This window comes from Lynx rufus, unplaced genomic scaffold (assembly GCF_022079265.1).
Source record: "Lynx rufus isolate CCGP_SWC_20201006 ecotype Redwood Valley unplaced genomic scaffold, mLynRuf1.p SCAF_4, whole genome shotgun sequence".
In the NCBI taxonomy this organism is placed as follows: domain Eukaryota; kingdom Metazoa; phylum Chordata; class Mammalia; order Carnivora; family Felidae; genus Lynx; species Lynx rufus.
In genome coordinates, this window is record NW_025814856.1 from 7,130,132 (window position 1) to 7,155,047 (window position 24,916).

General features: G+C 52.1%; 1 protein-coding gene and 1 long non-coding RNA gene across 2 annotated transcripts; one reads left to right on the forward strand and one right to left on the reverse strand.

Annotated features, from left to right (window-relative positions):
- Positions 1 to 305: 305 nt before the first annotated feature.
- S1PR5 (sphingosine-1-phosphate receptor 5) lies at positions 306 to 3,247 on the reverse strand. The gene is made up of 2 exons (XM_047097316.1): positions 987 to 3,247; positions 306 to 440 (listed from the first exon to the last, which is right to left on the reverse strand). Exon 1 carries the CDS (start codon positions 3,232 to 3,234, stop codon positions 1,978 to 1,980), a length of 1,257 nt encoding a protein of 418 aa, XP_046953272.1. The 5' UTR covers positions 3,235 to 3,247; the 3' UTR covers positions 306 to 440; positions 987 to 1,977.
- LOC124524892 (uncharacterized) lies at positions 3,178 to 24,667 on the forward strand. Its single transcript, XR_006965337.1, has 3 exons — positions 3,178 to 3,262; positions 12,655 to 12,907; positions 24,443 to 24,667. It is a non-coding gene; the product is annotated as an uncharacterized LOC124524892 (long non-coding RNA).
- The last annotated feature ends 249 nt before the right edge of the window (positions 24,668 to 24,916 follow it).

Genomic DNA, 24,916 nt, shown 5'->3' on the forward strand with positions numbered 1-24,916 from the left:
GTACAAAGAGAGAAAAGTGTTTACATGTCAGCTCATTTATCCGCAGAACAGCTCTGGAACTTTCCAAGGAATCCCGGTGGTGATCACGTCCGAAAAGGGGAACTGGTGCTTTTCAAATTTTGTAAAATTGGACCGAGTGGAGGGGCGCCTGGGTGGCGCAGTCGGTTAAGCGTCCGACTTCAGCCAGGTCACGATCTCGCGGTCCGTGAGTTTGAGCCCCGCGTCGGGCTCTGGGCTGATGGCTCGGAGCCTGGAGCCTGTTTCCGATTCTGTGTCTCCCTCTCTCTCTGCCCCTCGCCCGTTCATGCTCTGTCTCTCTCTGTCCCAAAAATAAATAAACGTTGGAAAAAAAAATTAAAAAAAAAAATTGGACCGAGTGGATAAGTCCTCTACCATCACACTATCAAACAACCCAACGAAGGAGTGAGCTTCAGGTTCCCCTGGAAGATAAAGGAGTCTGGGGTTAGGGGTGCCAGGCCGGGGCGGCGGGAGTGGGGGGGGGGGAGGATTAGGTCCAGTCCTGGGAGTGTCCAGCCTTGAGTGTGTTTGTGTTCCAGGAAATAGGTTGATTTCCGGTGCGTGTGGCCTTCAGGGACGCCCTGAGCGAAGTCAGCGGGACACTCAGGCCTCCAGGCTGGGTCAGTGGCCCCCAAAAGACACTGCTGTCTTTGTGGCTGCCTGCAGTTGTAGGGTCTCCTGGAGCCCGAAGCCCCCCGCCCCTCCCCTGGGTCAGCAATGTGGCACTAGGGTCGGGAATGCATCTAGGGACGTCCTGTGGCCACAGCCAGCAGGCCTGGAGCTTCTCATGGGCACAAAGAGGGCCCCCCCCCCCCCAGACAAGAATGCAGACCACCGAGGCAGGGAGCGTCTGGCTTTGCCACACCCCTCCACCAGAACCAGACATCAGGCCTGCCCTTCTTAGGGCCCCGGGGCCTGACAGTCTGGGTCAGTATTATCCCAGCCCAGACACCAGGCAAGGTACTCACTGCTTGGAATTTCCTCATCTGTCAAATCAGGGTGAGGAAACCCACTTTGCAAGGTTGCAGTAAGGGTGAGAGGGGCGTCCTGGGCCTACCACTGTGGGGATGACTAGCCAGACGCAATAAGCTGTAACTGTCCTCCTTATTTTATCATATTTTCACTTTTTTACGAAGGATCTGACACCACGCTCAGAGAAATCCTGTTTCTGAGAGGAACTGGCTGAGTCTCCCACAGTCAAATTTTAGGTCTGCCCTGTCTTTGGTATCCTCTCCTCTCAACCGGGGAGGGAAACTGTCCTTGATTTTTTTCTTTCTCTCACACTCCATTTCTCGGGAATCCTGTCTGCTGTCTCCAAGATCTATTCAGAATCCACATGGTCCGAGTCCCCATCGCTGCTCCCCTGGACCAGTGCGGGCACCTTCACCTTGTTCTAGCGTCTACTTTCACCCTTACAGACACCTGTGAACAGCTGAAGCGTATCAAGTCCTCCTTCTGCCTCTCACCTCAGAGCAAAACCAAAGTCCTCCAGGGGACCCACAGGGCTCTGCACTGTGGGTCCCATCATCTCCCTGCCTTTGTTTCTCCCACCATCCACCCCCTCCAGCGCTGCTCCAGCCGCGAGGGGATCTTTGCTTTTCATAGAACACGCAGGCATGTTCCAGCCTCAGGGCCTTTGCACTGCTGTTCCTCACCCTGAAATGCTCTTCTTTCAAGTGCCCCCAGGGCAATGACCTCTCAGTTTGCATCATATGTCACCACTCCAGCAGAGAAGCATCCCCTGACCACCATCGCATCAAGGTATTGCAGCTGGAATTATCTCCATGATTTCCCCACTCCGATATTGCCCGTGCCCCCCATCAGAATGTCAATTCCACAAGGGCCGCGATTCTTGTCTGTTTTGTTTGTTCACTGCTGTGGGGTTTAGCATCAATAAAACACATTTCCCTTCATCTCTTCTGTCTCCACCACCTTCGGCTGCTTTTCCTACAAATTCCTTTAAGAAGAAAAGTCTGCAAAAACAGGTCTTCGGGAGGGCAACGGCAGGCCAGAGGGCGTCAGTCTGCGGCAGGTGCCGGTACCCAGGGTCCGGGCGGCTGTGGGCGCACCCGGGCCGCCAGTGGAGCCGCTAGTGTCCGGCCCGTCCCGCTGGGGTGAGGAGCGCTCGGAGCGGCTGGAGCTGCCGTCCAAGCCAGGGGGCAGCGAGCGGCTCAAGCGTCCCGAAGCCCCAGCAGCGCTCTCGGACCCCTGGGAGGCGCCGTGCCCTCTGCTGCAGGGGCAGCGGCCGCGGCGGCCGAGACACAGGAGGGCGTTGCGCAGGTCGCGGTTGGTGAGCGTGTAAATGATCGGGTTCAGAAGCGAGTTGGCCATGGCCAGACCCAGGAAGGGGTCGGCCTGCAGGAGCACGGGGCAGGCGCGCGCTGGGCACGCCACGTCGAGTAAGAGCAGCAGGAAGAGAGGGCCCCAGCACACCACGAAGGCCAGGAGCACCACGCTGAGCGTGCGCAGCAGGGCCAGCGAGCGCGGCGTGTGGCGTGCCCGAGCGGAGGCGCCCCCGGCGGCCCGGGGGCGCTCCCGCAGGCGGCGCGCGTTGGCACGCACCTGGCAGTAGATGCGCGCGTAGAGCGCGCAGATGGCGGCCAGGATGCCGAGGAAGGCGAGCACACAGAAGAGCACGTAGGCCTTGGCGTAGAGCGGCAGGACGGTGGAGCAGGCGTCCAGGCGGCCCAGGCAGTTCCAGCCGAGCGAGGGCAGTAGTCCGAGAAGCACCGCCACGCCCCAGGCGGCGGCCACCAGCGCCAGCGTGCGTCCCCAACGGGAGGCGGGTGCGGGTCCTCGGCGGGCCATGGTGAGGCGGCGCTCGAGCGCGATGGCCAGGAGGCTCAGCACGGACGCGGCGAGCGCCACGAAGACGCCCCCTTCACGCGCGAACCAGAGCGTGGGCGACAGGCGCAGCGTGAGAGGCCCCGACAGCAGGATGTTGGCGGCATAGACCACGCCCGCCAGCAGGTCGGACAGCGTAAGGCTGCCCAGGAGCAGGAACATGGGCGCATGGAAGCGCGAGTGGCGCCCCAGCACGATCAGCACCGCCAAGTTCTCCAGCACGATGAGCGCGCACACGGCCAGGAACACGACAGCGTCCGCACGCAGCCCGGCGCCGGGCTGGTAGCGTGCTCCGCGAAGCTTGCCTGTGTAGTTGTAATGCAAGACGATGACCTCGCTCACCGGCGCCGGCCGCAGCAGCCCGGGCTCCATGGGCCGCCCGCCCCAAGGCTGCGGAGAGGTAAGGTGGTGTGTCAGGTGAGGAGGCTGGCAGGGTGGGGCGGGGTTTCGCAGCTCTGGGAAAGGGGCCTTAACCCCCTACCCACCACTGCACACACCTCCGCTGGGGCCCAAAGGGAGTTCGGGATGAAAAGGAGGTGGCCGTGGAGACAGGCCGACGCAAAGACACGCAGGGAATATCACGAGGGGACACGGTGACACAGAGTCCCACAGGAAAGGGACACGAAAAATCCCATAATCTGGGCTATCCAGGGGCAGATTCAGTCATAAGCAGACAGGAACGCACACAAATACAGTGACACGCTGACAAAGACATGCATACACAGTCACAAAGTAGGGGAAACGTGCACAGTCGCACCCCATCAGGGAAACGAGAAAATATATTCACACATGAACAGAGCTACATAGGCACGTACGGAGACCCAAATTCAGCCACACTCACACAGGTTCTCACGCCCACTCGTATAGGCCACAATTTCACAACCTCCACCCAGGCCCAGCCCGGAGCCCACAGCTCTACAATCTGCCCGCCTCGGCTGCACCCAGTGCCTTTGCCTGCTGAACCCCCGGCTTCCTACTTTGCAAAGACAGAGCCTGAGGGCAGCAGACAAGATCCAGATCTCACAGACAGGCTTTTGCAAAGGGGTGCACGTGTCATTAAGGTATAATAATACTGGGCGCCTGGGTGGCGCAGTCGGTTAAGCGTCCGACTTCAGCCAGGTCACGATCTCGCGGTCCGTGAGTTCGAGCCCCGCGTCGGGCTCTGGGCTGATGGCTCGGAGCCTGGAGCCTGTTTCCGATTCTGTGTCTCCCTCTCTCTCTGCCCCTCGCCCGTTCATGCTCTGTCTCTCTCTGTCCCAAAAATAAATAAACGTTGAAAAAAAAAAAAGGTATAATAATACTTCCCAGGGGCGCCTGGGTGGCTCAGTTGGTTAAGGGTGGCACTCTCGGCCTAGGCTCAGGTCATGATCTCACGGTTGGGGACTTCCAGCCCCATGTGGGGCTCTGTGCTGACAGTAAGGAGCCTGGAGCCTGCTTCGGATTCAGTGTCTCCCTCTCTCTCTGCCCCACTCCACTTCAAAATAAATAAATAAACTTAAAAAAAAATACTAATACTTCCCATTTCACCCTTTATTCCCCCGGACAGCTCTCCCCTTAGTCCCAATTTACAGACAGGAAACTGGCTCAAAAGAAGTACCCTGCATAGAAGGAGACACAAAGGTCCTCACGCAGCTGCGCAAATACAGCTACTCAGAAACGGCCACACAGTCGTGCGAATCCCACTTAATAGATGAGAAAACCGAGGCCTGGGAAGGGGAGCCGACTTATTTGGACGTGGCAGGAACAAATGCATCCCAGACGGCCTCAGCTGCACTCAAGGAACAAGCGCAAATACAAATCCACAGAGAGTCACGGACTCAGCCACGCTGGAGGCGGGGGGGGGGGGGGGGGGGGGGGGGGGGGGGGAGGCATCGAATACAGGCAGACACGGGTTACACTCGCTCTGATGGGGACATCTCCCGCCTCGCCTCGGCTTGCCTGGCAGCAGGACTGAAGTAGCGAAACTTGCAGTGGCATGGCCCGGAGAGGGCGAGGCCAGGGGATTCCAGGCGTCCCCACCCCCATCCCCGGCCCCGCATCCAGCCCGGGAGTCGCCGGCTTCCCCCTGGCCCCCGCCCCAGGCCTTCGGGGAAACCGGAGACAAGGAGACCGGGGTAGTGGTCAGGGTAACCCCCTGCGGGCCAGGCTGAGTCCCCGCGCGCCTGGAGACCCAGTGCTGTATACTCACCCCTGCGCCCTGGTCGTGCGCCCCCCGCAGTCGCGCTGCCAGGAGCAGAGTGAGGGGACGCTGCTAATGGGGGGGGACGGCGGGGGCGGGGAGTGGGGCTGGAGCTGAGGGGGCGGGCCCGCAACGCGGACCGCTGGCCGTCGCAAGCGGTTGCCCCCTCCCCTTGGCGCCCGGGCACCCAGCCCGTGGCTGCCAGCCTGTGCCACCCGCCGCGGCACCGGAGCGCGCCCCGGCGGCGACTGGCACCGGCGAGCCCTTGGCTGCCCCCTCCGGACCTGAACTTCTTTCCCAGGGACGCTCCGTCGCGGTGGGAGGACCCGGAATCGCGGGAAGGGGAGGTTCTCTGCAGGGGCGGTCGCGGCATGCGCCTCTTCCCGCCCCACACCAGAGGGGTCCTGTCTGTCCTCTGGGGACTGGACACTGGCCCCTCCCTGTTTCCCGCCTACCTTCCAGCTGAGCCTCCGGGCTGCACCCCAAGAACGCCCCGTCGTTGAGGGACCCTGGCAGCGCAGGTGAGGGGGGTCTTCAGCAAGAGCAGCGGTGGCCTCAGTGCCCTTTCCCCAGCAGACAGGGACTCGGGGCGCAGCCCCCTCTCCATTTCTCCTATCACCTGGCTTACAGCGAGTTCGGGAGGAGAAGGTGAAGGCAGGATTCTGGTGGGAACCTCCCTCTCTCCAAATGAGAAAGGTCTGGCTCCTAAGCCCTCCTGCCCCCCCCCCCCCGCCCTTATTGCTTCCAACACTGTGATTTACTCATTTAACGTGTTTCTGGGCTGTGTCCCCTCAGACTGTCAGTCCCCATGGAGGCAGGGATTTGCATCTGTCGTGAGCACTGCTGGGACACAGCCCAGGCCCTATAAATTAACCGATGAGTGAGTGAATGAATGAATGTTTCCCTCGCTTTCTGTGTGTGTATCTCTTTCATTGGGTCTCCCAGGGTGGGTCTCTTTCAGTCGTTGGCTGTGTCTTTGTGTCACTCTCCCACGCCTCTCCCAGGCCTCCAGCGGGCCAGTCTCAGCTGGCCCCACGCCCCCTCTCCCAGTTCCCAGGAGCTTCCTGGCCAGGCCCAGCTCCCGCACCCTCAGACCAGAGGCTACAGGCAGGAAAGGGGCTGGGCCCGGTGGCCGCGGACCTTCTCCAGGATGGTGCCCTTTGACTTGGCCTCTGCTCGGGCTCTGCCAGCAGCGGGTGGGGTGAGGGCGTCCCAGGGGCGCTGAATCAGAGGCTGGGGGTAAAGATCTCGAGGGGCACCCAGGCCTGGTTGCGTCTCCAGGTAGCTCCTTGGGAATCCTGGTGGCTTCTGCCGGCCGTGTTCCTTGGGGAGGCGGAACAGTTCCTTCTAGCTCCAACCAAAGATGCCAGAGACACATGCTAGGTAGTGCAGTCAGTGGGGCCAGAGGAAAGGGATGGGTAACGCTTTAGTGCTGGTGCCCCACAGCCTTGCCCTCCAAGCCCTGAAGATTCCCCAAAAGCTGTGGGGCCGCACAGGCCTGGATACATGACTGACCCTTTTCTGTAAAGGGGAAGCCACATCCCCTGTGGGAAGGTGGCCTCTTCACACCCCCAGGCGTCAATCTCACCTCCTTGGGGCTCGAAGCTGTGAAGGGAGGCTCTTCCGGCCTCCCTCCAGGGCCTCCAACCCTCCCTGCCTCCTGCCGCCTCCTGTGCCTCTTTTCTATAGACTGGGACCCTGACTTCTCCAGAAGATGTCAGGAGACTGGACGCCTCTGCGTCCACCTCGACCCGCCATTCCACACCTGTGGTACAGTTCTTAACACTCAGCTCAGGTCCCTCTCCTGCTCTAAATTCTCCCATGGCTCCCTAGGTCACTCAGAGGAAACGCCAGTCCTCACCACGGTCCACGTGGCCCTGCTTGGTGTCTCCTCCTTACTTACTCCCTGCCTTACTGCCCTCCAGCCCCACTGGCCTCCTCCCAATTCTTCACACAATTTAGGACCTTTGTACTTGGGGATAGGTCTCCCTGGAGACCTCCCTTCTTCCAGCCCTTCCCAGTTGGTCACCTCCTCAGAGAGGCCTCCATTAATCTGTCCCTCTCCTCCCCAAGCTCGCACAGCATTTGGCACCATCTGAAATTACCTTGATTATTTATTCATGTGGCTTGTCATTCCCGGATCCAGGAAGGCAGACTCTTGTCTGTTCCTCTGCCCAGAGGTCATATAAAGATCAAGGGTTCAGAGTCTGTTGCCAGGCTCAGTGACTTTGTAGTCTAGGACTATGGGCAAAGGATATCCTCTCTGAGCCTCGGTGGCCTCATCTGTGAAATGGAGTCAATAACAGTATCCACTCTAAGGGATATTGTTGAGGATGAAAGGTATGATTTAGAACAGAACAAGGATATACAGGGAAAGCGCAATAAATGTTGGGGATTATTGGTCACCACTGTATCCCCAAGGAGGAATTAGGGGACTCTGTTCAGATCCCATGGGCCTCAGGCACCACCCCCCCCCCCAGCCCATTCCCACTGGGGAAGGGCACCCACCCTTCCCTCCCCCACTGCTGCCAAGGCTGGTTTCTTCCCAGGGGAAGGGCATCCCTGGCCTCCCAGCTCCTGCCACAGCCCGCCCACCTGATGCATGCCTGGGCGGGCTCACCCACCAAGCAGGTTCTGCCACCAGAGCCCTCGAACATGGGGGCCACCCCACCCTGGTCTGCACCCACTCTCAAAGCAGAGGCAGTGCCTGGGACGGGACAAAATGCCTAATATGGTCCCTCCTTCTTGTTTTTTTAAATGTTTATTTTTGAGAGAGGGTGTGCGCACAAGCCGGAGAGAGGCAGAGAGAGAGGGAGATAGAGAATCCGAAGTCCACATCCGAGCTGTCAGCGCAGAGCCCGATGTGGGGCTCGAACTCACGAACCGTGAGATCATGACCTGAGCCAAAGCCGGACACTCAACCGACGAAGCCACCCAGGCGCCCCTAACACAGTCCCTTCTGACCCCCACCCACCTAGAGAATAGGAGGACCACAGCAGCGTTCTCTTTCTGCCCTCTCCACCCCCTTCAGACCAATCCTGAGGCGTGAATGTGGCTGCAGGGGGTGCAAACTGACAGCTTTCCCGTGGCTGGAGACCAGAGCAGTCATGGTTTGGGGGGATCTCAAAATGGAGGCTCGAGGACCACCTCTGTCCCACAACCACACTCTCGTTTTGCTTAGCGGAGAGGCTTCCCAAACAACTGTCTAAACAGTTTGCGCCTTCGTTGGCAAATTTGTTGGTCACAGGGGTCCAGGTTAACAATTCCAGAACTGTTTATGTGCTAGGGTTGAACATATAAGTTCGTATTGTAGATATGGACAGCCAGGTTTCATGCTGCTGCAGAAGGAAGTTACAAATGAGCAATGTGGCTCAGTTCATGGAGCGTAAGACTCTTGATTGCAGGGTTGTGGGTTTGAGCCCCACCTTGGGTGTAGCGATTACTTGAAAATAAAAATCTAAAAAAAAAACAAAAACAAAAACAAAAAACAAGCAATGTGGTGCTGGGCTGAGGTTAGGTTAACAGTATGACATGTTTATTTTAATAGATAGATATAAAAATAAATATCAATGTGTGTATCCATGGGTTAGTTCACATATTTCCTAGATCTGTCTGCTGAAGGTTCAGAAGCATTGACATTCTAGAAAAAGCACGAGTACACTCAGCACCCAGGTCTTGATTTCTTACAAAAGAAATTTATTGGGGTGCCTGGGTGGCTCAGTCTGACTCTTGATTTCAGCTCAGGTCATGATCTCACGGTTTGTGGGTTTGAGCCCTACCCGGGTGCCCCTTAAGGCTTTTTTTTTTTCTTTTAATGTTTATTTATTTAAAAAAAAATTTTTTTTTTCAACGTTTATTTATTTTTGGGACAGAGAGAGACAGAGCATGAACGGGCGAGGGGCAGAGAGAGAGGGAGACACAGAATCGGAAACAGGCTCCAGGCTCCGAGCCATCAGCCCAGAGCCCGACGCGGGGCTCGAACTCCCGGACCGCGAGATCGTGACCTGGCCGAAGTCGGACGCTTAACCGACTGCGCCACCCAGGCGCCCCTTATGTTTATTTATTTTTGAGAGAGAGAGCGTGAGCAGGAGGGGAGCAGAGAGAGGGAGACAGAGAATCCCAAGCAGGTTCCATGCTGTCGGCCCAATATGGAGTGTGAACTTGGGAAAGGTGAGATCGTGACCTGAGCTGAAGTTGGACGCTCAACCAACTGAGCCGCCCAGGCGCCCCTGCATTCGTGTAGTTCTTATTAAAGGTTCTAAAAGGTTCCCAGAGGAGACTTTCAATTGGTGGGGAAAGGGAGGAGAAGGGAGCTTGGTGGTGGGGCCTCACCTTGTGCCAAGATGGTGGGCAGGACTTGGGCAGAGCCACACGTCTCTCTCCTCACCTGCTCACCCCAGGCCTGGCGACCTGCCCAGGGGAAAAGCTGACCTCATCCTCTTTTGTCATGTGGCCCCAGCTACAGCTTGGGTTAAATTCAGGCCAAGGACTTCTAAAGTGGTTAATGAGGGTTGGGATCCAAGTCCCCAGGAGACAGAGGAGGCAGGCCCTGATCTTTCCCCTCCAGGCAGTCCCCCTAGGTGCCCTAACTCCTTGCAACTCTCACTTCCCAAGCCCTAGGCTCGGAAACTGGGAGTCAGCACCTCCTCTTTCTTGCCCCCTCACACTTAGACATTCATTTTACAGGCTAGGCAGGAGGGAAGGGGGAAAGAACAGCTGGGCAGAGGGAGTCAATCAGCACATGCAAAGGCCCGGGGGCTGCAAAGAGTGTGGTGGGTAAAAGAAACTAGAATCAGTCAGTTGGTTAGGAGCTTGGCTTAGGGGGAGGAAAGTACAGGGAAGGTGGGGGTGGGTTGGGGGTGAGAGAAGGGTCAGGTCTGGTGGCCTGAAATGCCAAGCCTCTGCTATCTGACCACCACCTCACTATATAACTTGCCAAACCTCTCTCTGATCTGTTTCTGCATCTGTAAAATGGAGCCTTTCTCACCGTGATCTTGTGAATATGAATGCAGTCATTGGTGCAAAGTGTTAACACCTCACCTGACAGAGCAAACCGCTCTGTAAATGTCAAATATAATGTTTTAACAGCTTTATTGAGATGCTAATTTGCATGCCGAACAATTCACCCATTTAAAGTGTATATTTCTCTGCTTCGTAGTGTATCATAGAGTGTATAAGTACAACCACAACGAATTTTATTTTATTTTATTTTTAATTTATTTTTTAAAGTTTATTTATTTATTTTTTAACGTTTATTTCTTTTTTTTTTTTTGAGACAGAGAGAGACAGAGCATGAACGGGGGAGGGTCAGAGAGAGAGGGAGACACAGAATCCAAAACAGGCCCCAGGCTCCGAGCTGTCGGCACAGAGCCCGACGAGGGACTCGAACTCACGGACCGTGAGATCATGACCCGAGCCGAAGTCGGACGCTCAACCGACTGAGCCACCCAGGTGCCCCTAAAATTTATTTCGTTATTTTGAGAGAGAAAGAAAGGGAGACAGCACATGGGTGAGGGGCAGAGAGAGAGGGAGAGAGAATCCCAAACAGGCTCTGCACCATCAGCACCAAGCCCCACACGGGGTTCAGTCCCATGAACCCGTGACATCATGACCCGAACCGAAATCGAGAGCTGGACGCTTAACCTACTGAGCCACCCAGGCAGCCCTAGAACCAATTTTAGAATAATTTATCACTCAAAAAGGAAACTCCAGGGGCGCCTGGGTGGCTAGTCAGTTGAGCTTCTGACTTCAGCTCAGGTCATGATCTCACAGTTCGTGGGTTCGAGCCCCGCGTCGGGCTGTGTGCCGACAGCTCGGAGCCTGGAGCCTGTTTCGGTTTCTGTGTCTCCCTCTCTCTCTGCCCCTCCCTCGCTTGCGCTCTGTCTCTCACTGTCTCAAAAATAAATTTTAAAAAATTAAAAAAAAAAGGAAACTCCATACACATTGCCAATATTCTCATTTCTCCCCTCCTCCCACCCCCTGGAAACCACTAATCTACTCTCTATCTCCAAGGATTTGTCTCTTCTTGGCATTTCATATACATGGAGTCATACACTATTTGATATTTTGTGTCTGGCTGCTTCTTTCACTCAGCATAACGTTTTTTTGTTTCTTTATTTTTATTTTTTAAATGTATTTATTTTGAGAGAGAGAGAGAGAGAGCGCACAAACAGGGGAGGGGCATAGAGGAGAGACAGAGCCCCAACATGCTCCTTGCCATCCGTGCACAGCCCGATGCAGGGCTCAAACTCACAAACTGTGAGATCATGATCTGAGCCGAGATCAAGAGCTGTTCACCTACCCAACTGCACCACCCAGGCGCCCCACGTTTTTGAGTTTCATCCATGTTGTGGCATGAATCAGTACACCATCCCTTTTTATGGCTGAATAGGATGTCGTTGTATAGATACGCAATATTTTTTCTGTTCAACTCATGGAACTTGGGTTGTTTCTGCCTTTTTGGCTAGCTAGGGAAAAAAATGCTACGAATCTTCGTGTATAGGCTTTTTGTGTGGATATATATTTTTATTTCTCCTGCAAGGGACAGAGTGCAAGCAGTGGAGAGGCAGACAGAGGGAGACACACAATCCGAAGCAGACTTCAGGCCCCGAGCTGTCAGCACAGAGCCCGACATGGGGCTCGAACTCACAAACTGAGAGATCAGGACCTGAGCAGAAGCCGAGAGCTGGATGCTCAACGGACCGAGCCACCCAGGCACCCCTTTTTTGTTACTATTTTTAATGGTCCGTTGTTCACCCTGCAGTCCACCTTTCCTCCGGTCCTCCTGCTCACAACCCTCCATTCCTCCTTGGTGCTCTTTGAAGAAAGTTCAAAGAGTCCTGGCCTTTGGCATCTGGCTCTCTCCCCTTCACCCCACAGCACAGTCCTTGCCTCTGAATCTCCAAATCTGGCAACTTCTCCTCATGGTCAAACGGAGGCAGGCTTTGGGGTCAGACAGGCAGGGGCTGGAATCCTGGCTCTGATGATCTTGGGTGGATGGATTCACCTCTGTGAGCCTCAATTTGCTCATCAGTTAAATGGGCATCAGATTATTCCCTCTCTCATAGGGTTCAACAAAACAGTTCATGCCAACTCTTTTTTTTTTATAATTTTTTTATGTTTATTTATTTTGAGAGAGAGAGAGTCATTGTGAGTAGGGGAGGGAGGGAGAGAGAGAGAGAGAGAGAGAGAGAGAGAGAGAGAATCCCAAGCAGGCTTCACGCTGCCAATGCGGAGCCTGACACAGTCCGAACCCACGAAACCGCGAGATCACGACCTGAGCCGAAACCCAGAGTCAGACAGACGCCCAACAGATCGAGCCACCTAGGCGCCCCAAGTTCATGCCAACTCTTTAGTGCAATGTCTAGCATTGAGTAGGGGCTATATTTATCAGGATGTGCTTAGTTGGAAGTTCCAGGAAAAAAAAAAAACCAAAACAAAACTGAGTTCCACTAAAAAACAGCTCATACTCGTGTGAGGAAAAGGAAGGAAATGAATAGGCTGCTGTAACTGAAAATCTAGGGGTCTAGGAGTTGCAGTGACTTTAGGCGGAGCTGGATCAAGAAGCTCCAGGGTCCGTCGGAATCTAACTTGCTGTCTCTTGGCTCAACTAGGCTTTCATCTCATCAGGCTCCCGTTCGGGTGGCAGAGACGCTGTCGGGCACCCTGGATCCATTATTTCCACACTGCAGCCCCTTGGGAAGAGACGTCTCTCCTTCATTGGTCCAGCTGGGATCACATGACACAACCAAACCAATCACCAGGCCTAGGGGATGGACTGCTCTGATTGGCCAGGTTGGAGGGGCGGAGTCATCCCAGATTTGTACGGGCACCTCCATTTAAGCCACTGAGAGTCCTCAAGCCTTGGTACGTTGGTTTCAGGCATCCGAGATGCCAAGGCCCCCGAGCGTCAGAAAGCTCAGGAGTTACATTTGTGGAGTTCAGTTTATTCCAGTGGAGTCTGAGATGCCTCCCAGCCATCACGTGGTGCCCTGAGTCATCAACTGGATCCGAGACACGCATTCACCTGGTGTCTCGGTGGCTCACATTCTTTTTATTGCTTTTTATGGAAATGTAATTTCATTTCCCTTTGAAGGATACAATTGGAAAGTGTAATTATTGTGATGTACAATTAATCCATCTGGAGATAATTACCTATTTCTTTCTTGCTTTTTTCTTTTTTCCTTCTTGGATGTTCTGGCTATACACCTCAATTCAGCTTTCCAAATGATCGCATCTTCCAGATAATGTATCTATAGGTAGAATTCTGTTTTCTTCCTGGGTTCTTTGTGCTGGAGAATTTCTCATGCCCCTGTCCCAGGAATTATCTTCATGTCCTATATTGGGACACCCGTTTCCTCACTCTTGTGTCTTCCTTTTTTTCTTGGTTTGCCCGCTTGGTTTTGGTGGAGTGCATCCTGCAATAATTTTCTTTTTTTTTTTTTTTAATTTTTTTTTTCAACGTTTATTTATTTTTGGGACAGAGAGAGACAGAGCATGAACGGGGGAGGGGCAGAGAGAGAGGGAGACACAGAATCGGAAACAGGCTCCAGGCTCTGAGCCATCAGCCCAGAGCCTGACGCCGGGCTCGAACTCACGGATCGCGAGATCGTGACCTGGCTGAAGTCGGACGCTTAACCGACTGCGCCACCCAGGCGCCCCTCCTGCAATAATTTTCTAAGACTATAAGAACGTGGGAGATAACATTTTTGAACCCTTCCAGGTTTTGAAATGTCTTTACTGGCTCCTCACACTTGATCACTGTTTTGGCTGGAAATAGTGGTCTGGGTAAAAAATCCTTCTCTATCAGAATTTTGGAGCTGTAGACCTACTGTCTCTTTATTTCCGGTGTCTTTGAATTTGCTGTTTGTGCTGGGGAATGCATTTCCTTCCTTTCTTTTTTCTGGCTAATTCCTCCACATCCTTTACATCCCATGATGGACTTTTGTAGGGTAAACCAATAACAATTGACTGAGAACGTCCATTCAATTCAGTGACTGCATTGACTAATTTTGGCCACTGAAATGCAAGTGGAAATGAAATACAGCACTTCCGGGGAGCCTGGATGGCTCAGTCGGCTAAGCGTCAGACTTTGGCTCTGGTCATGATCTCATAATCTGTGAGTTCGAGTCCCGCATCAGGCTGTGTGCTGACAGTTCAGAGTATGGATCTGCTTCAGATTGTGTCTCCCTCTCTCTGCCCCTCCCCTGCTCATGCTCTGCCCGGCCCCCCCCCCCGATAAAATAAAACATTAAAAAAAAATTTTAGGGGCACCTGGGTGGCTCAAGTCAGTTAATCGTCTGACTTTGGCTCAGGTCATGATCTCACAGTTCGTGAGTTCAAGCCCCACATGCGGCTCTGCACTGAAAGCTTGGAGCCTGAAGCCTGCTTCAGATTCTGTGTCTCCCTCTGTCTCTCTGTTCCTCCACTGCTTGCTCTCTCTCTCTCTCTCTCCTCTCTCTCTCAAAAATAAACATTAAAAAATAATAATAGGGACGCCTGGGTGGCTCAGTAGGTTAAGCATCTGACTTTAACTCAGGTCATGGTCTCACAGTAAGTGGGTTCGAGCCCCATGTCAGGCTCTGTGCTGACAGCTCAGAGCCTGGAGCCTGTTTCGGATTCTGTGTCTCCCTCTGTCTCTGTCCCTCCCCTGCTCATGCTCTGTCTCTGTCTCTTGAAAACAAATAAATGTTAAAAAAAAATTTTTTTTTTTTATAATAATAAAGGGGCACCTGAGTGGCTCAGTTGGTTGAACGGCCGACTTTGGCTCAGGTCGTGATCTCCTGGTTCATGAATTTGAGCCCCGCATCAGGCTCTATGCCGACAGCTCAGAGCCTGGAACCTGCTTAGGATTCTGTGTCTCCCTCTCTCTCTGCCCCTCCCCCCACTCACACTCTGTCTCTCTCTGTCTCAAAAAAATAAGTTAACATTAAAAAAATTTTTTTAAATAATAAAATAAAGTAAAATAAAACAAAATAAAATAAAATTTAAGGGGTTCATGGGCGGCTCAGTCAGTTAAGTGTCAGAGTCTTGACTTCGGCTCAGGTCACAATCGCATGGTTCGTGAGTTTGAGTTCCACATAGGGCTCTGAGCTGACAGCGTGGAGCCTGCCTGAGATTCTGTTTCCCTCTCTCTCTCTACCCCTGTCTCGCTTGCTCTCTCTCTCTATCTCAAAATAAAAATAAATTGGGGCGCCTGGGTGGCGCAGTCGGTTAAGCGCCCGACTTCAGCCAGGTCACGATCTCGCGGTCCGGGAGTTCGAGCCCCGCGTCAGGCTCTGGGCTGATGGCTCAGAGCCTGGAGCCTGTTTCCGATTCTGTGTCTCCCTCTCTCTCTGCCCCTCGCCCGTTCATGCTCTGTCTCTCTCTGTCCCAAAAATAAATAAACGTTGAAAAAAAAATAAAAAAATAAAAATAAACTAAATATATATATATATATATTTAAAAATTGTCTTAAAAATAAAAAATAAATAAATGAAATACATCACTTCTATATATCGGTCACTGCTGACCAGCGGCATTGGAAAGCCCCCCGCCCCCCACTTCTCCAGTCTCCCTCTTGTCCCTGTAGCAGCTGGGGCAGTGAGTTCAACATGGTGCGGCCACAGGATGGTGGGTGCCTCCTCAGCTCGAGTCCCTGCATGACCATGCGGAGCGGGGCCCCTGCCAGCTGATATAGAATGAGTAACACGAGGGAGAGATAAACTTTAGTTTCCTTAAACTACTGTGCTTTGGACTTCTTTGTTACTGCAACGAAACTTGACCTATACTAATATAAAGCCCGACTTAAATGTGTCTTCCTCAGAGAGGTCCTCCCGGATCATAGCCCCTAAACCAGATAACGAGATCACTTCCTTTCCCAGATTGTAAGCTTGTATTTTCCTACATGACCCTTACTGCAATCATAACTGTGAAATTCTTTGTGCAATGAGTTCATCACCAATCTCCCGCATCCCACCTCCGAGACCCCGGGACAGAGCCTGGCCCGTAGTAGATGTTTGGGATACGTTTGTTGAATGAAAGAAGAATGTTACCTCCTTTCAGCCGAAAAGACAGCAACGAGCAGAGCTTTCTAGAGCATTTTCTCACACAACTCCGGACAGTAGCAGTGGCGTGAGAGGCAGCACAGGAAGCACGGCACAGTACAAGGAAGCAGGGATGTTTGACAAAGGAGAGTGATCTATGGTGAGAAAGCATCTATCCGCAGATTTAGTTTTCTTCAAGAGTGTGTAATTTATTCTAGCAACTGCTCAGCCTGGGAGGGATTTCCGGGGCATGATGTATTTCATGAAGGGGCATGGGAACGGCGTGGAGAGGCACGGAGGCATCCTTGGAATTGCTGAGAGACCCACGATAAGATTCATGCACTGACACCAAAATACAGTCACCGGAAGACAATCCTACCTTACTGAATTCCACTCAGGGGCCATCTTGTGCCCTAACGTGACCATACTGATTTGTTCCTTCGACTTTACTGAGATGTCACTGACATACAACACGCGGCATGTAAGTTACATGTTCCTGTTCCCCCGCGTCTTCTCCAGCACTGGGTCTGGGCAGTCTCTTTCATTTGCACCCTTCTGATGGGTTTGTAGTGTTATCTGGCTGTCATGCTGTTTTGCGTTTACCTGATGGCCAATGACATTGAGATGCTTCTGTGTGCTTATTGGCATCCATTTATCTGCTTTTGTGAAGAGCCTGTTGAAATCTTTTGCCAGTGTATTTATTGGGCTGCTTTCTAAATTGTCAGTGCCTGGGGACTATGAAGATTATCCCTGGGGATAATCTGTATGACCTCTATTCCCAAGAGCCTCTATTTCCTCATCTGCAAAAGGGGGATAATAAGTGTACCTGCTTCATAGGGTAGCGCTGAGTGTTAAGGGACTTAAGACAGGTAAAGTCAGTAGGGAATTGATCTGGAACCTTGGAGAAGCCAGCTCTGCAGACTCAGAAACAGCTGGGAGGAGGCTTTGAGGATGGCTAAGTTCTGTGATCGTTTAGTCGTTCAACAAACAGTTACTGCGAATCAGTCGTGTCCCAACACTAGAGACACGAGGGAGTGGGGTTGTCTGGTTTTCTCTCGTTGTCCTTGCTGGCTCTGGGGGCAGGCACATGGCGAAGGATGATGGATATTCTTGAAAGAAGAGTCAGGACAGTCATAGCTCCTGTCTCCGGGGGGCTTTTGCTCTCACAGGGCACCAGAATTAATGAGCAATGACACAGCCAATGAGGAATGATTACAGTTGTGGTCAAGGGGGGACTGAGAACACATAAAGGGCCCTAGACCGGTGGAGGTGAGGACAGGCCTCAGAACAGATGATGTGCAAACTGAGGCCTGAAGGGGAGAGGTACCAACAGGCTGTATTAGTTTCCCATGGCCACTGTAATAAATAACAAACAGGGTGGCTTGAAATGGAAATGGCTCCTCCCACAGTTCTGGGAGCTAGGAGTTCAAAGCCAAGGTGTCAGCAGGGCCGTGCTCTCTCAGAAGGCCCCAGGGGAGAGGAGAGACTCGTTCCTTGCCTCTTCCCTAGCATCTGGCTGTTGCTGACATTGTTTGGTTTGTAGGTGAATAACTCCAATGGCCGCCTCTATGGTCACATGACCTTCTTCCTGGTGTCTATGTCTCTTTGTCTCATCATCTTCTTTTTTTCAATGTGTATTTATTTTTGAGAGGGAGAGGGAGAGGGAGACAGAGATTCTGAAGCAGGCTCCATGCTATCAGCGCAAAGCCCAACATGGGGCTCAAACCCACAAACCGTGAGATCCCGACCTGAACCAAAGTCAGACACTCAACCAACTGAGGCCCCCCCCCCCCACCAGGCGCCCCTGTGTCTCCTCTTCTTATAGGGACACTGGTTGTCTTGCATTCAGGGCCCGCCCTAATCCAGTATGACTGTATCTTCACTAATTACACCTGCCAAGACCCTCGTTCCAAATAAAGTCACAGCCACAGGTGCCTGGGTTTAGGATTTCAAAATATCTTTCTGGGAGAGACAATACGGCCCAGAAGGCAGACTGGCCTCTGACAATGCTAGCATTTGGAGTCTGAGGTGGTGGCCACAGTTGGAGCCAGACTAGTCTGGGGTGGCCCAGTGGAGGGTTCCTGGGGTTCGGGTGCCTGGAGACTGACTTAAGGGGATGGGAGCTTGCGGGAGGAGGGCAGAGACAGAGAGGAGAAGAAGGAGTTCAAAGAGCAGGGCCAGCACGGATGGAGATACAGAGTGGGCGCGGAACAGCTCGAAGTGGTCATCCCTGAATCAGGCAGAGGTGATCCGTGGACACGAGGGAAGGACCCAGGAGACCAACTGGTCACAGTTCCTTCACTGTCCAGTACAGTAGCGACCGGCCACATGGGGCTGGTGAACACCTGAAATATGGCCAGTCCGTACTGAGATGTGCTAAGGGTATAAAATACACAGCGGATTTTGAAGGCAGTACCAAAAAAGGCAAAATAGCTCAATAATATTTTTTTATACTGAGTACATGCTGAAATGATAATATTTTGTGTATACCGGGTAAAAATAAAAGGTATTATTATTTAAGACAATTGTTTAAATGTTTATTTAATTTTGAGAGAGAGAAGGAGACAGAGCGCGAGCAGCAGAGGGACAGAGAGAGAGAGGGAGACACAGAATCCGAAGCAGGCTCCAGGCTCCGAGCTGTCAGCACAGAGCCCGACGCGGGGCTCGAACCCACAAACCGGGAGATCATGACCTGAGCCGAAGTCCACCAGGCGCCTCTAAAACGTATTATTAAAATTAATTTTACCTGGGGCACCCGACTGGCTCAGTCAGTAGAGCACGTGGCTCTTGATCTTGGGGTTGTGAGTTTGAGCCCCACACTGGGTGTAGAGATTGCTTTAAAATAAAATTTTAAAAATAATAATTTGGAGGCACCTGGGTGGCTCAGTCAGTTAAGCATCTGACTTCGGCTCAGGTCATGATCTCACGGTTGGTGAATTTGAATCCTGCATTGGGTGAGCCCAAGCCCCTCATCGGGTGAACCCCGCCTCTCTCTCTCTCACCTCGCCCTTGCTCACTTGCGCCCTCTGTCTCTCAATAAAAAAACTAATTTTTTTTTTTTAATTTTTTTTTTTTCAACGTTTATTTATTTTTGGGACAGAGAGAGACAGAGCATGAACGGGGGAGGGGCAGAGAGAGAGGGAGTCACAGAGTCGGAAACAGGCTCCAGGCTCTGAGCCATCAGCCCAGAGCGCGACGCGGGGCTCGAACTCACGGACCGCGAGATCCTGACCTGGCTGAAGTCGGACGCTTAACCGACTGCGCCACCCAGGCGCCCCTAAAAAAACTAATTTTATCTGTTTCTTTTTATTTGTTTTTATTGAGATATAATGGACATATAACATTGTATTAGTTGCAAGTGTACAACATAATGAATTGATATTTGTATATATTGCCAAGTCATTAGCACACTAAATTTACTTAATATCCTTCACCTCACATAGTTACAAATTCTTTTTGTTATGATGACAACTTTTAAGATAGCAACTTACAAATAGATAATATAGTATTGTTTCTTTATTTTTTAAGGTTGTTTACTTTTAAGAGAGACAGAGAGAGAGAGACAGATGTGAGTGGGGAGGGACAGAGAGAGAGAGAATCCCAAGCAGGCTCCGAGCTGTCAGTACAGAGCCCGACATGGGGCTCGATCCCACGAACTGTGAGCTCACGACCTGAGCCGGAATCAAGAGTCGGTTGCTTAACTGACTGAGCCAGCCAGGCGCCCCTACAGTATTGTTAACTGTATTCACCATGCTGTACATTACATCCCCCAGGAAATTATTTATCTTATAACTGGAAGTTTGTACTATTTGACTCCCTTCACACATTTCCTCACCCCTACCCTTTGCTTCCGGCAATTACCAGTCTGTTTTCTGTATCTATGATCTCATTTGGTTGTTGTTTCTTTCTTTGTTGTTCAGGCTTTTGTTTTTTAAAATTTTTTTTTGTTTTATTGTTTTAAATTTTTATTGTTTTAAATTTTCTTTAGAGAGAGAGAGAGCATTAGTGGGGGAGAGGGGCAGAGCAGGAGAGAGAGAGAATCTCAAGCTAGCTCAGTCTCACAACCCCTGGATCATGACCTGAGCCACAATCAACAAGAATCGAACGCTCAACTGACGGAGCCACCCAGCCACCCCTTAAGGCTTTTTTTTTTTTTTTAGGATTTTTTTTTTTTATTTTTTAAGCAATCTGTATACCCACATGGGGCTCAAACTTACAACCCCGAGATCAAGAGTCTCATGCTCCAATGACTGAGCCCGCCAGGTGCCCCATGTTTGGTCTTTTTTTCAGATTCCCCATATAAGGGAGATCATATGCAGTATTTGTTTTTCTCCATCTGATTTAGTTCACTTAGCATAATGCCCTCAGGGTCTATCCATGTTGTTTCAAAAAGCAGGATTAAGGCTGAGTAATGTGCCATTATTTGTGTAGAAACACCACATTTTTCTTCTCTCTTCAACCACGAAGGGACAGTTAGATTGTTTCCAGGTCTTGACTACTATAAATAATCCCGCAGTGACAGGGAGTGCAGAGATCTCTTCAAGATCTTGTTCGCATTTCCTTTGGATAAATACCCAGAAGTGGGATTGCTGGGTCAGCTGGTAGCTTACATCTGAATTTTTTGAGGATCCTCAATACTGTTTTCCAGAGCGGCTGCCCCAACATAACATTCCCACCCACAGTGCGTGAGGGTTCCCTTTTATCTACAACCTCACCAACCCTTGTTACCTTTTTTTTTTTTAATGTTTATTTTTGAGAGAGACAGAAAGACAGAGAGACAGAGAGTGAGCAGGGGAGGGGCAGAGAGAGGGAGACACAGAATCTGAGCTGTCAGCACAGAGCCTGATGAGGGGCTCGAACTCATGAACCACGAGACCATGACCTGAGCCAAAGTCGGCCACTTAACTGACCGAGCCATCCGAGCGCCCCTTGTTATCCTTTTTATAATAGCCATTATTGTTTTTAATAAGATTTTATACTTTAAGTAATGTCTACACCCAATGTGGGGCTCGAACTCACAGCCCTGAGATCAAGAGTCGCGTGCTCTACTGACTGAGCAAGCCGGATGCCCCTATAGTAGCCATTCTAACAAGTGTGAGGTGATATCTCATTGTGGTTTTGATTTGCGTTTCCCTTACGATTAATGGTGTTGGGTGCATTTTCATGTACCTGTTGGCCATTTGCATGTCTTCTTTGGAAAAATATCTATTGAGATCCTGTGTCCATTTTTATTATTATTTTTAATGTTTATTTATTATTTTAAGAGAGAGAGTGTGAGCGGGAGAGGGGAAGAGAGAGAGGGAGACACAGAATCCGAAGCAGGCTCCAGGCTCTGAGCTGTCAGCAGAGCCAGACGTGGGGCTTGAACTCACGAGAAACATGAGATCATGACCTGAGCTGAAGTTGGCCACTTAACCAACTAGCTACCCAGATGCCCCAAGCATCCAACTCTTGATTTTGGCTCAGGTCATGATCTCATGGTTCATCAGATGGAGCCCTGTGTCGGGCTCTACACTGACAGCACAGCCTTCTTTGGATTCTCTCTCTCTCTCTCTCTCTCTCTCTTTCTCTCTCTCTCTCTGCCCTTCCCCTGCTTGTGATCTGTCTCTCTCTCAAAATAAATAAATAAACTTAAGAAAAATATCTTGGGACACCTGAGTGGCTCAATCGGATGGGTGTCCAACTTCGGCCAAAGTCATGATCTCCTGGTGTGTGAGTTCGAGCCCCACATGCGCTCACCGCTGTCAGCCTGGAGCCTGCTTCGGATCCTCTGTCCCCCTTTCTCTCTGCCCCTCCCCAGCTTGCTCTCTGTCAAAAAATAAACAAAACATTTAAAAAATAACTTGATAAATAGATAGGTTCTTCTAGCTGTTGTGGAGACTAGAGGAGTCAGAATTGGCCTGTGGACACTTGGTGATGGGGGTCAGACGTGGGAGGGCAGTGATGAATAAGAATGACAATAGCGGAGGCCCCTGGGTGGGTCGGTTGGTTGAGCGTCTGACTCTTGATTTCAGCTCTGGTCATGATCCCAGGGCCGCATGACCCAGCCCTGAGTGCGCTGAGTATGGAGCCTGCTTGAGATTTCCTCTTTTTCCCCTGCCCTTTCCCTGCTTAAAAAAAAAAAAAAAAAAAAAAAAAAAGGAAATAGCAACAGTTCACACTGAAGTGGTGGCTGCTGTGAGCCAGTTCTTTTCTTTTCTTTTTTTTTTTTAATATTTATTTATTTGGGGGAGACAGAGAGACAGAGTGCAAGCAGGGGAGGGGCAGAGGGAGAGAGAGAATCGGAAGCAGGCTCCAGGCTCCGAGCTGTCAGCACAGAGCCAGACGCGGGGCTCGAACCCACAAAGGGGGGTTTCATGACCTGGGCTGAACTCGGATGCTTAAAGGACTGAGCCACCCAGGTGCTCCTGCTGTGAGCCAGTTCCTAGCATTCTGCATATTCATTTCATCCTTCTCCAATAGCCTAGGAATTAGGGACTATTACTAGCCCATTTGGCAGATGAGGAAACTGAGGTGTTGAGAGGCGAGGTCACACTGCAGCATCTGCCTAGGTGGCCATGACTAATTGTGCTGCTTTGGGAGTATGAGGACAACTGAAGACAGATTATGAAGTGGACTGACGGATCCTGGTAAGGGAGGTGATGCAGGCTGCGGGCGGGGGTGGGGCAAGGGTCTGGGAGGAAAAGCCAGTGCGAGCGAAACGCAGGGTCAATTAGGGACACACAGAACCTGGGGAGCCTGAGAGACATTCCAAGGGGCACAGATGTGGAGGCTGGCCCCCAGGATGGGGACACAGACCCAGGCAGGGAGATGATGTGGTGGTACTCATTGGGAAGGGGGATGAAGGGCAAGGAATCGAGGGCCACACCATAAAACACCCCCCTCCTCCAAGGAACCGGCTTGGGGGTGGTCAGGCACCAGATCAAACAGAAGGGGGTCACCTGTAGCCCCACAACCCAGCTGTCCCCCACAACAAGTTCTCCTTTCCATTCCACGTTATTTGTTGCACTTTCTGTGTTGTTGAGCCCTGTTGTGTACCGGGCCACATGCTGAGTGTTGAGGGGCCAGCAGTGAACAAGATGGACAGAGACCCATGGCCTCGTGGCATGGTGGGGGCAGAGGTCATAAATATACTATATATCTATATCTATATCTATATCTATATCTATATCTATATAATCAGTGCTATGGCCTGAATGTTTGTGCCCCTCCGCCCAATGCATAGATTGAAACTCTAACCCCCAGTGGGATGGCATTAGGAGGTGGGGCCTTTGGGAGGTAATCAGGGGTTAGATGAGGTCTTGAGGGTGGAGACTCCATGATGGGATTAATACTCTTATAAAAATGTAGAAGAGACAAGATCTCTCTCTCTCTCTCTCTCTCTCTCTCTGCACAGCACCATGATCTCACATTTCCATCCTCCAGAATCGTGAGAAAGGAATGTTTATTGTTTAAGCCACCCAGTCTGCAGCATTTGTTACAGCAGCCTGAGCTGACTCAGTCAGGTTGTGGTAGCTGCTCTGGAAAAAAATAGAATGGAGAATGGGAAAAGAGCCTAAAGGTGGGCGTGGGGTAGATTTTGAGCACAGTCAGCCTGCTGGGATGACATCTGAATAAATTCCTGAAAGAGGTCCAGGAGGAGCCATGCAGATACCCAGGATGAGAGAACTAGGCGGGCAGGGGGAATGGCAAGAGCAAAGGTCCTGGGGTGGGATTGCACATGTTTGAGAAAGGAGGCAGGTGTGACTGAAGGCAGGTGTAGTTACGGAAGAGGGGAGGGAAAGTCAGGGAGGGGACTGTCTTTTTTCGTGCTGTTTATGTCCCACGCCCTCGGCCAAATCTTCATCGTACTTCCTTCAGCCTGCTGGGGACAGGGCCCTTGGACTGGCCACTAGAGGCCACCCTCCCTGCGGTTCACAGGGTCACTCCTCTGTCATCTGCCTTTGAGGTCGCGATCGGTTTTCACTGAGCCCTGACTGTGCCTCAAATGTCATGCTAAAGTGCTTTACACGGATGAACTCAGCTGATCCTCCTAACACTCCTGAGTCAGACGCATTGAAATTTTTTTTACAACTTTATTGAGGTATAACTGACACACATCATACCACACACCTTTCAAGTGTTCAATCCGATGAGTTTCACATCCTGAAAACCGGCACCGGGATCAAGATGCTAAACACATCCACCACCTCAAGAAGTATATTCTAGCCCTTTTTGGTCCCTCCCTCTAGCCTCTCGCCACCCCACCCCACCCCCCAGACACCCCGAAACTGATCTGCTTTCGGTTACTAGAGATGAAGTTGCATTTTCTGGAGTTTTATATACATGGGACCAGAGAGTATATTTCTTTTTTTATCTGGCTTCTTTCCCTCCGCAGGATTATCACGAAGATTCGCCAATGTTGTTGTGTGTATTTGAGGCCCTCTTTTGCTCCTAAGGAAACTGAGGCACACAGAGGTGCAGTTTGGGGGAGTGAGGAGGAGGCGTCACACGGGTTTGGCCCCACAGCAAGGCGGGTCTCGGATGCGCAGGCCGCGGAGGGGCGCTCTGGCGGCGGGGAAGCGGGCAGGTGCACACACGCGCGGCGGCCGCGCCTGGACCGCCTTTCCCGGCGCGCCGTCGGGGGCGGGGCCGGGGCGGGGCCGGGGCGGGGCTTCCCGACTCTGGAGCCTCCGATAAGGGCCTGCGGGGGGCTCGGACGCGCCTGGGCGCTGCGATAGGGTGGCGGGGCGTGCTCGTGGGGCGCCGCGGGGAGGCGCCGCGGCCCGAGGTCCCGGTGCGGCCACCCGGAACCGGGGCCGGGCGGGGCGGGGCGTCCGGCCGTGTCGCGCCCGCCCGGCTCCCGGGGCCA

Excerpts from the sequence above, each read along its gene's own strand:
- S1PR5 (XM_047097316.1), bottom strand. The coding sequence starts at position 3,234 with ATGGAGCCCGGGCTGCTGCGGCCGGCGCCGGTGAGCGAGGTCATCGTC.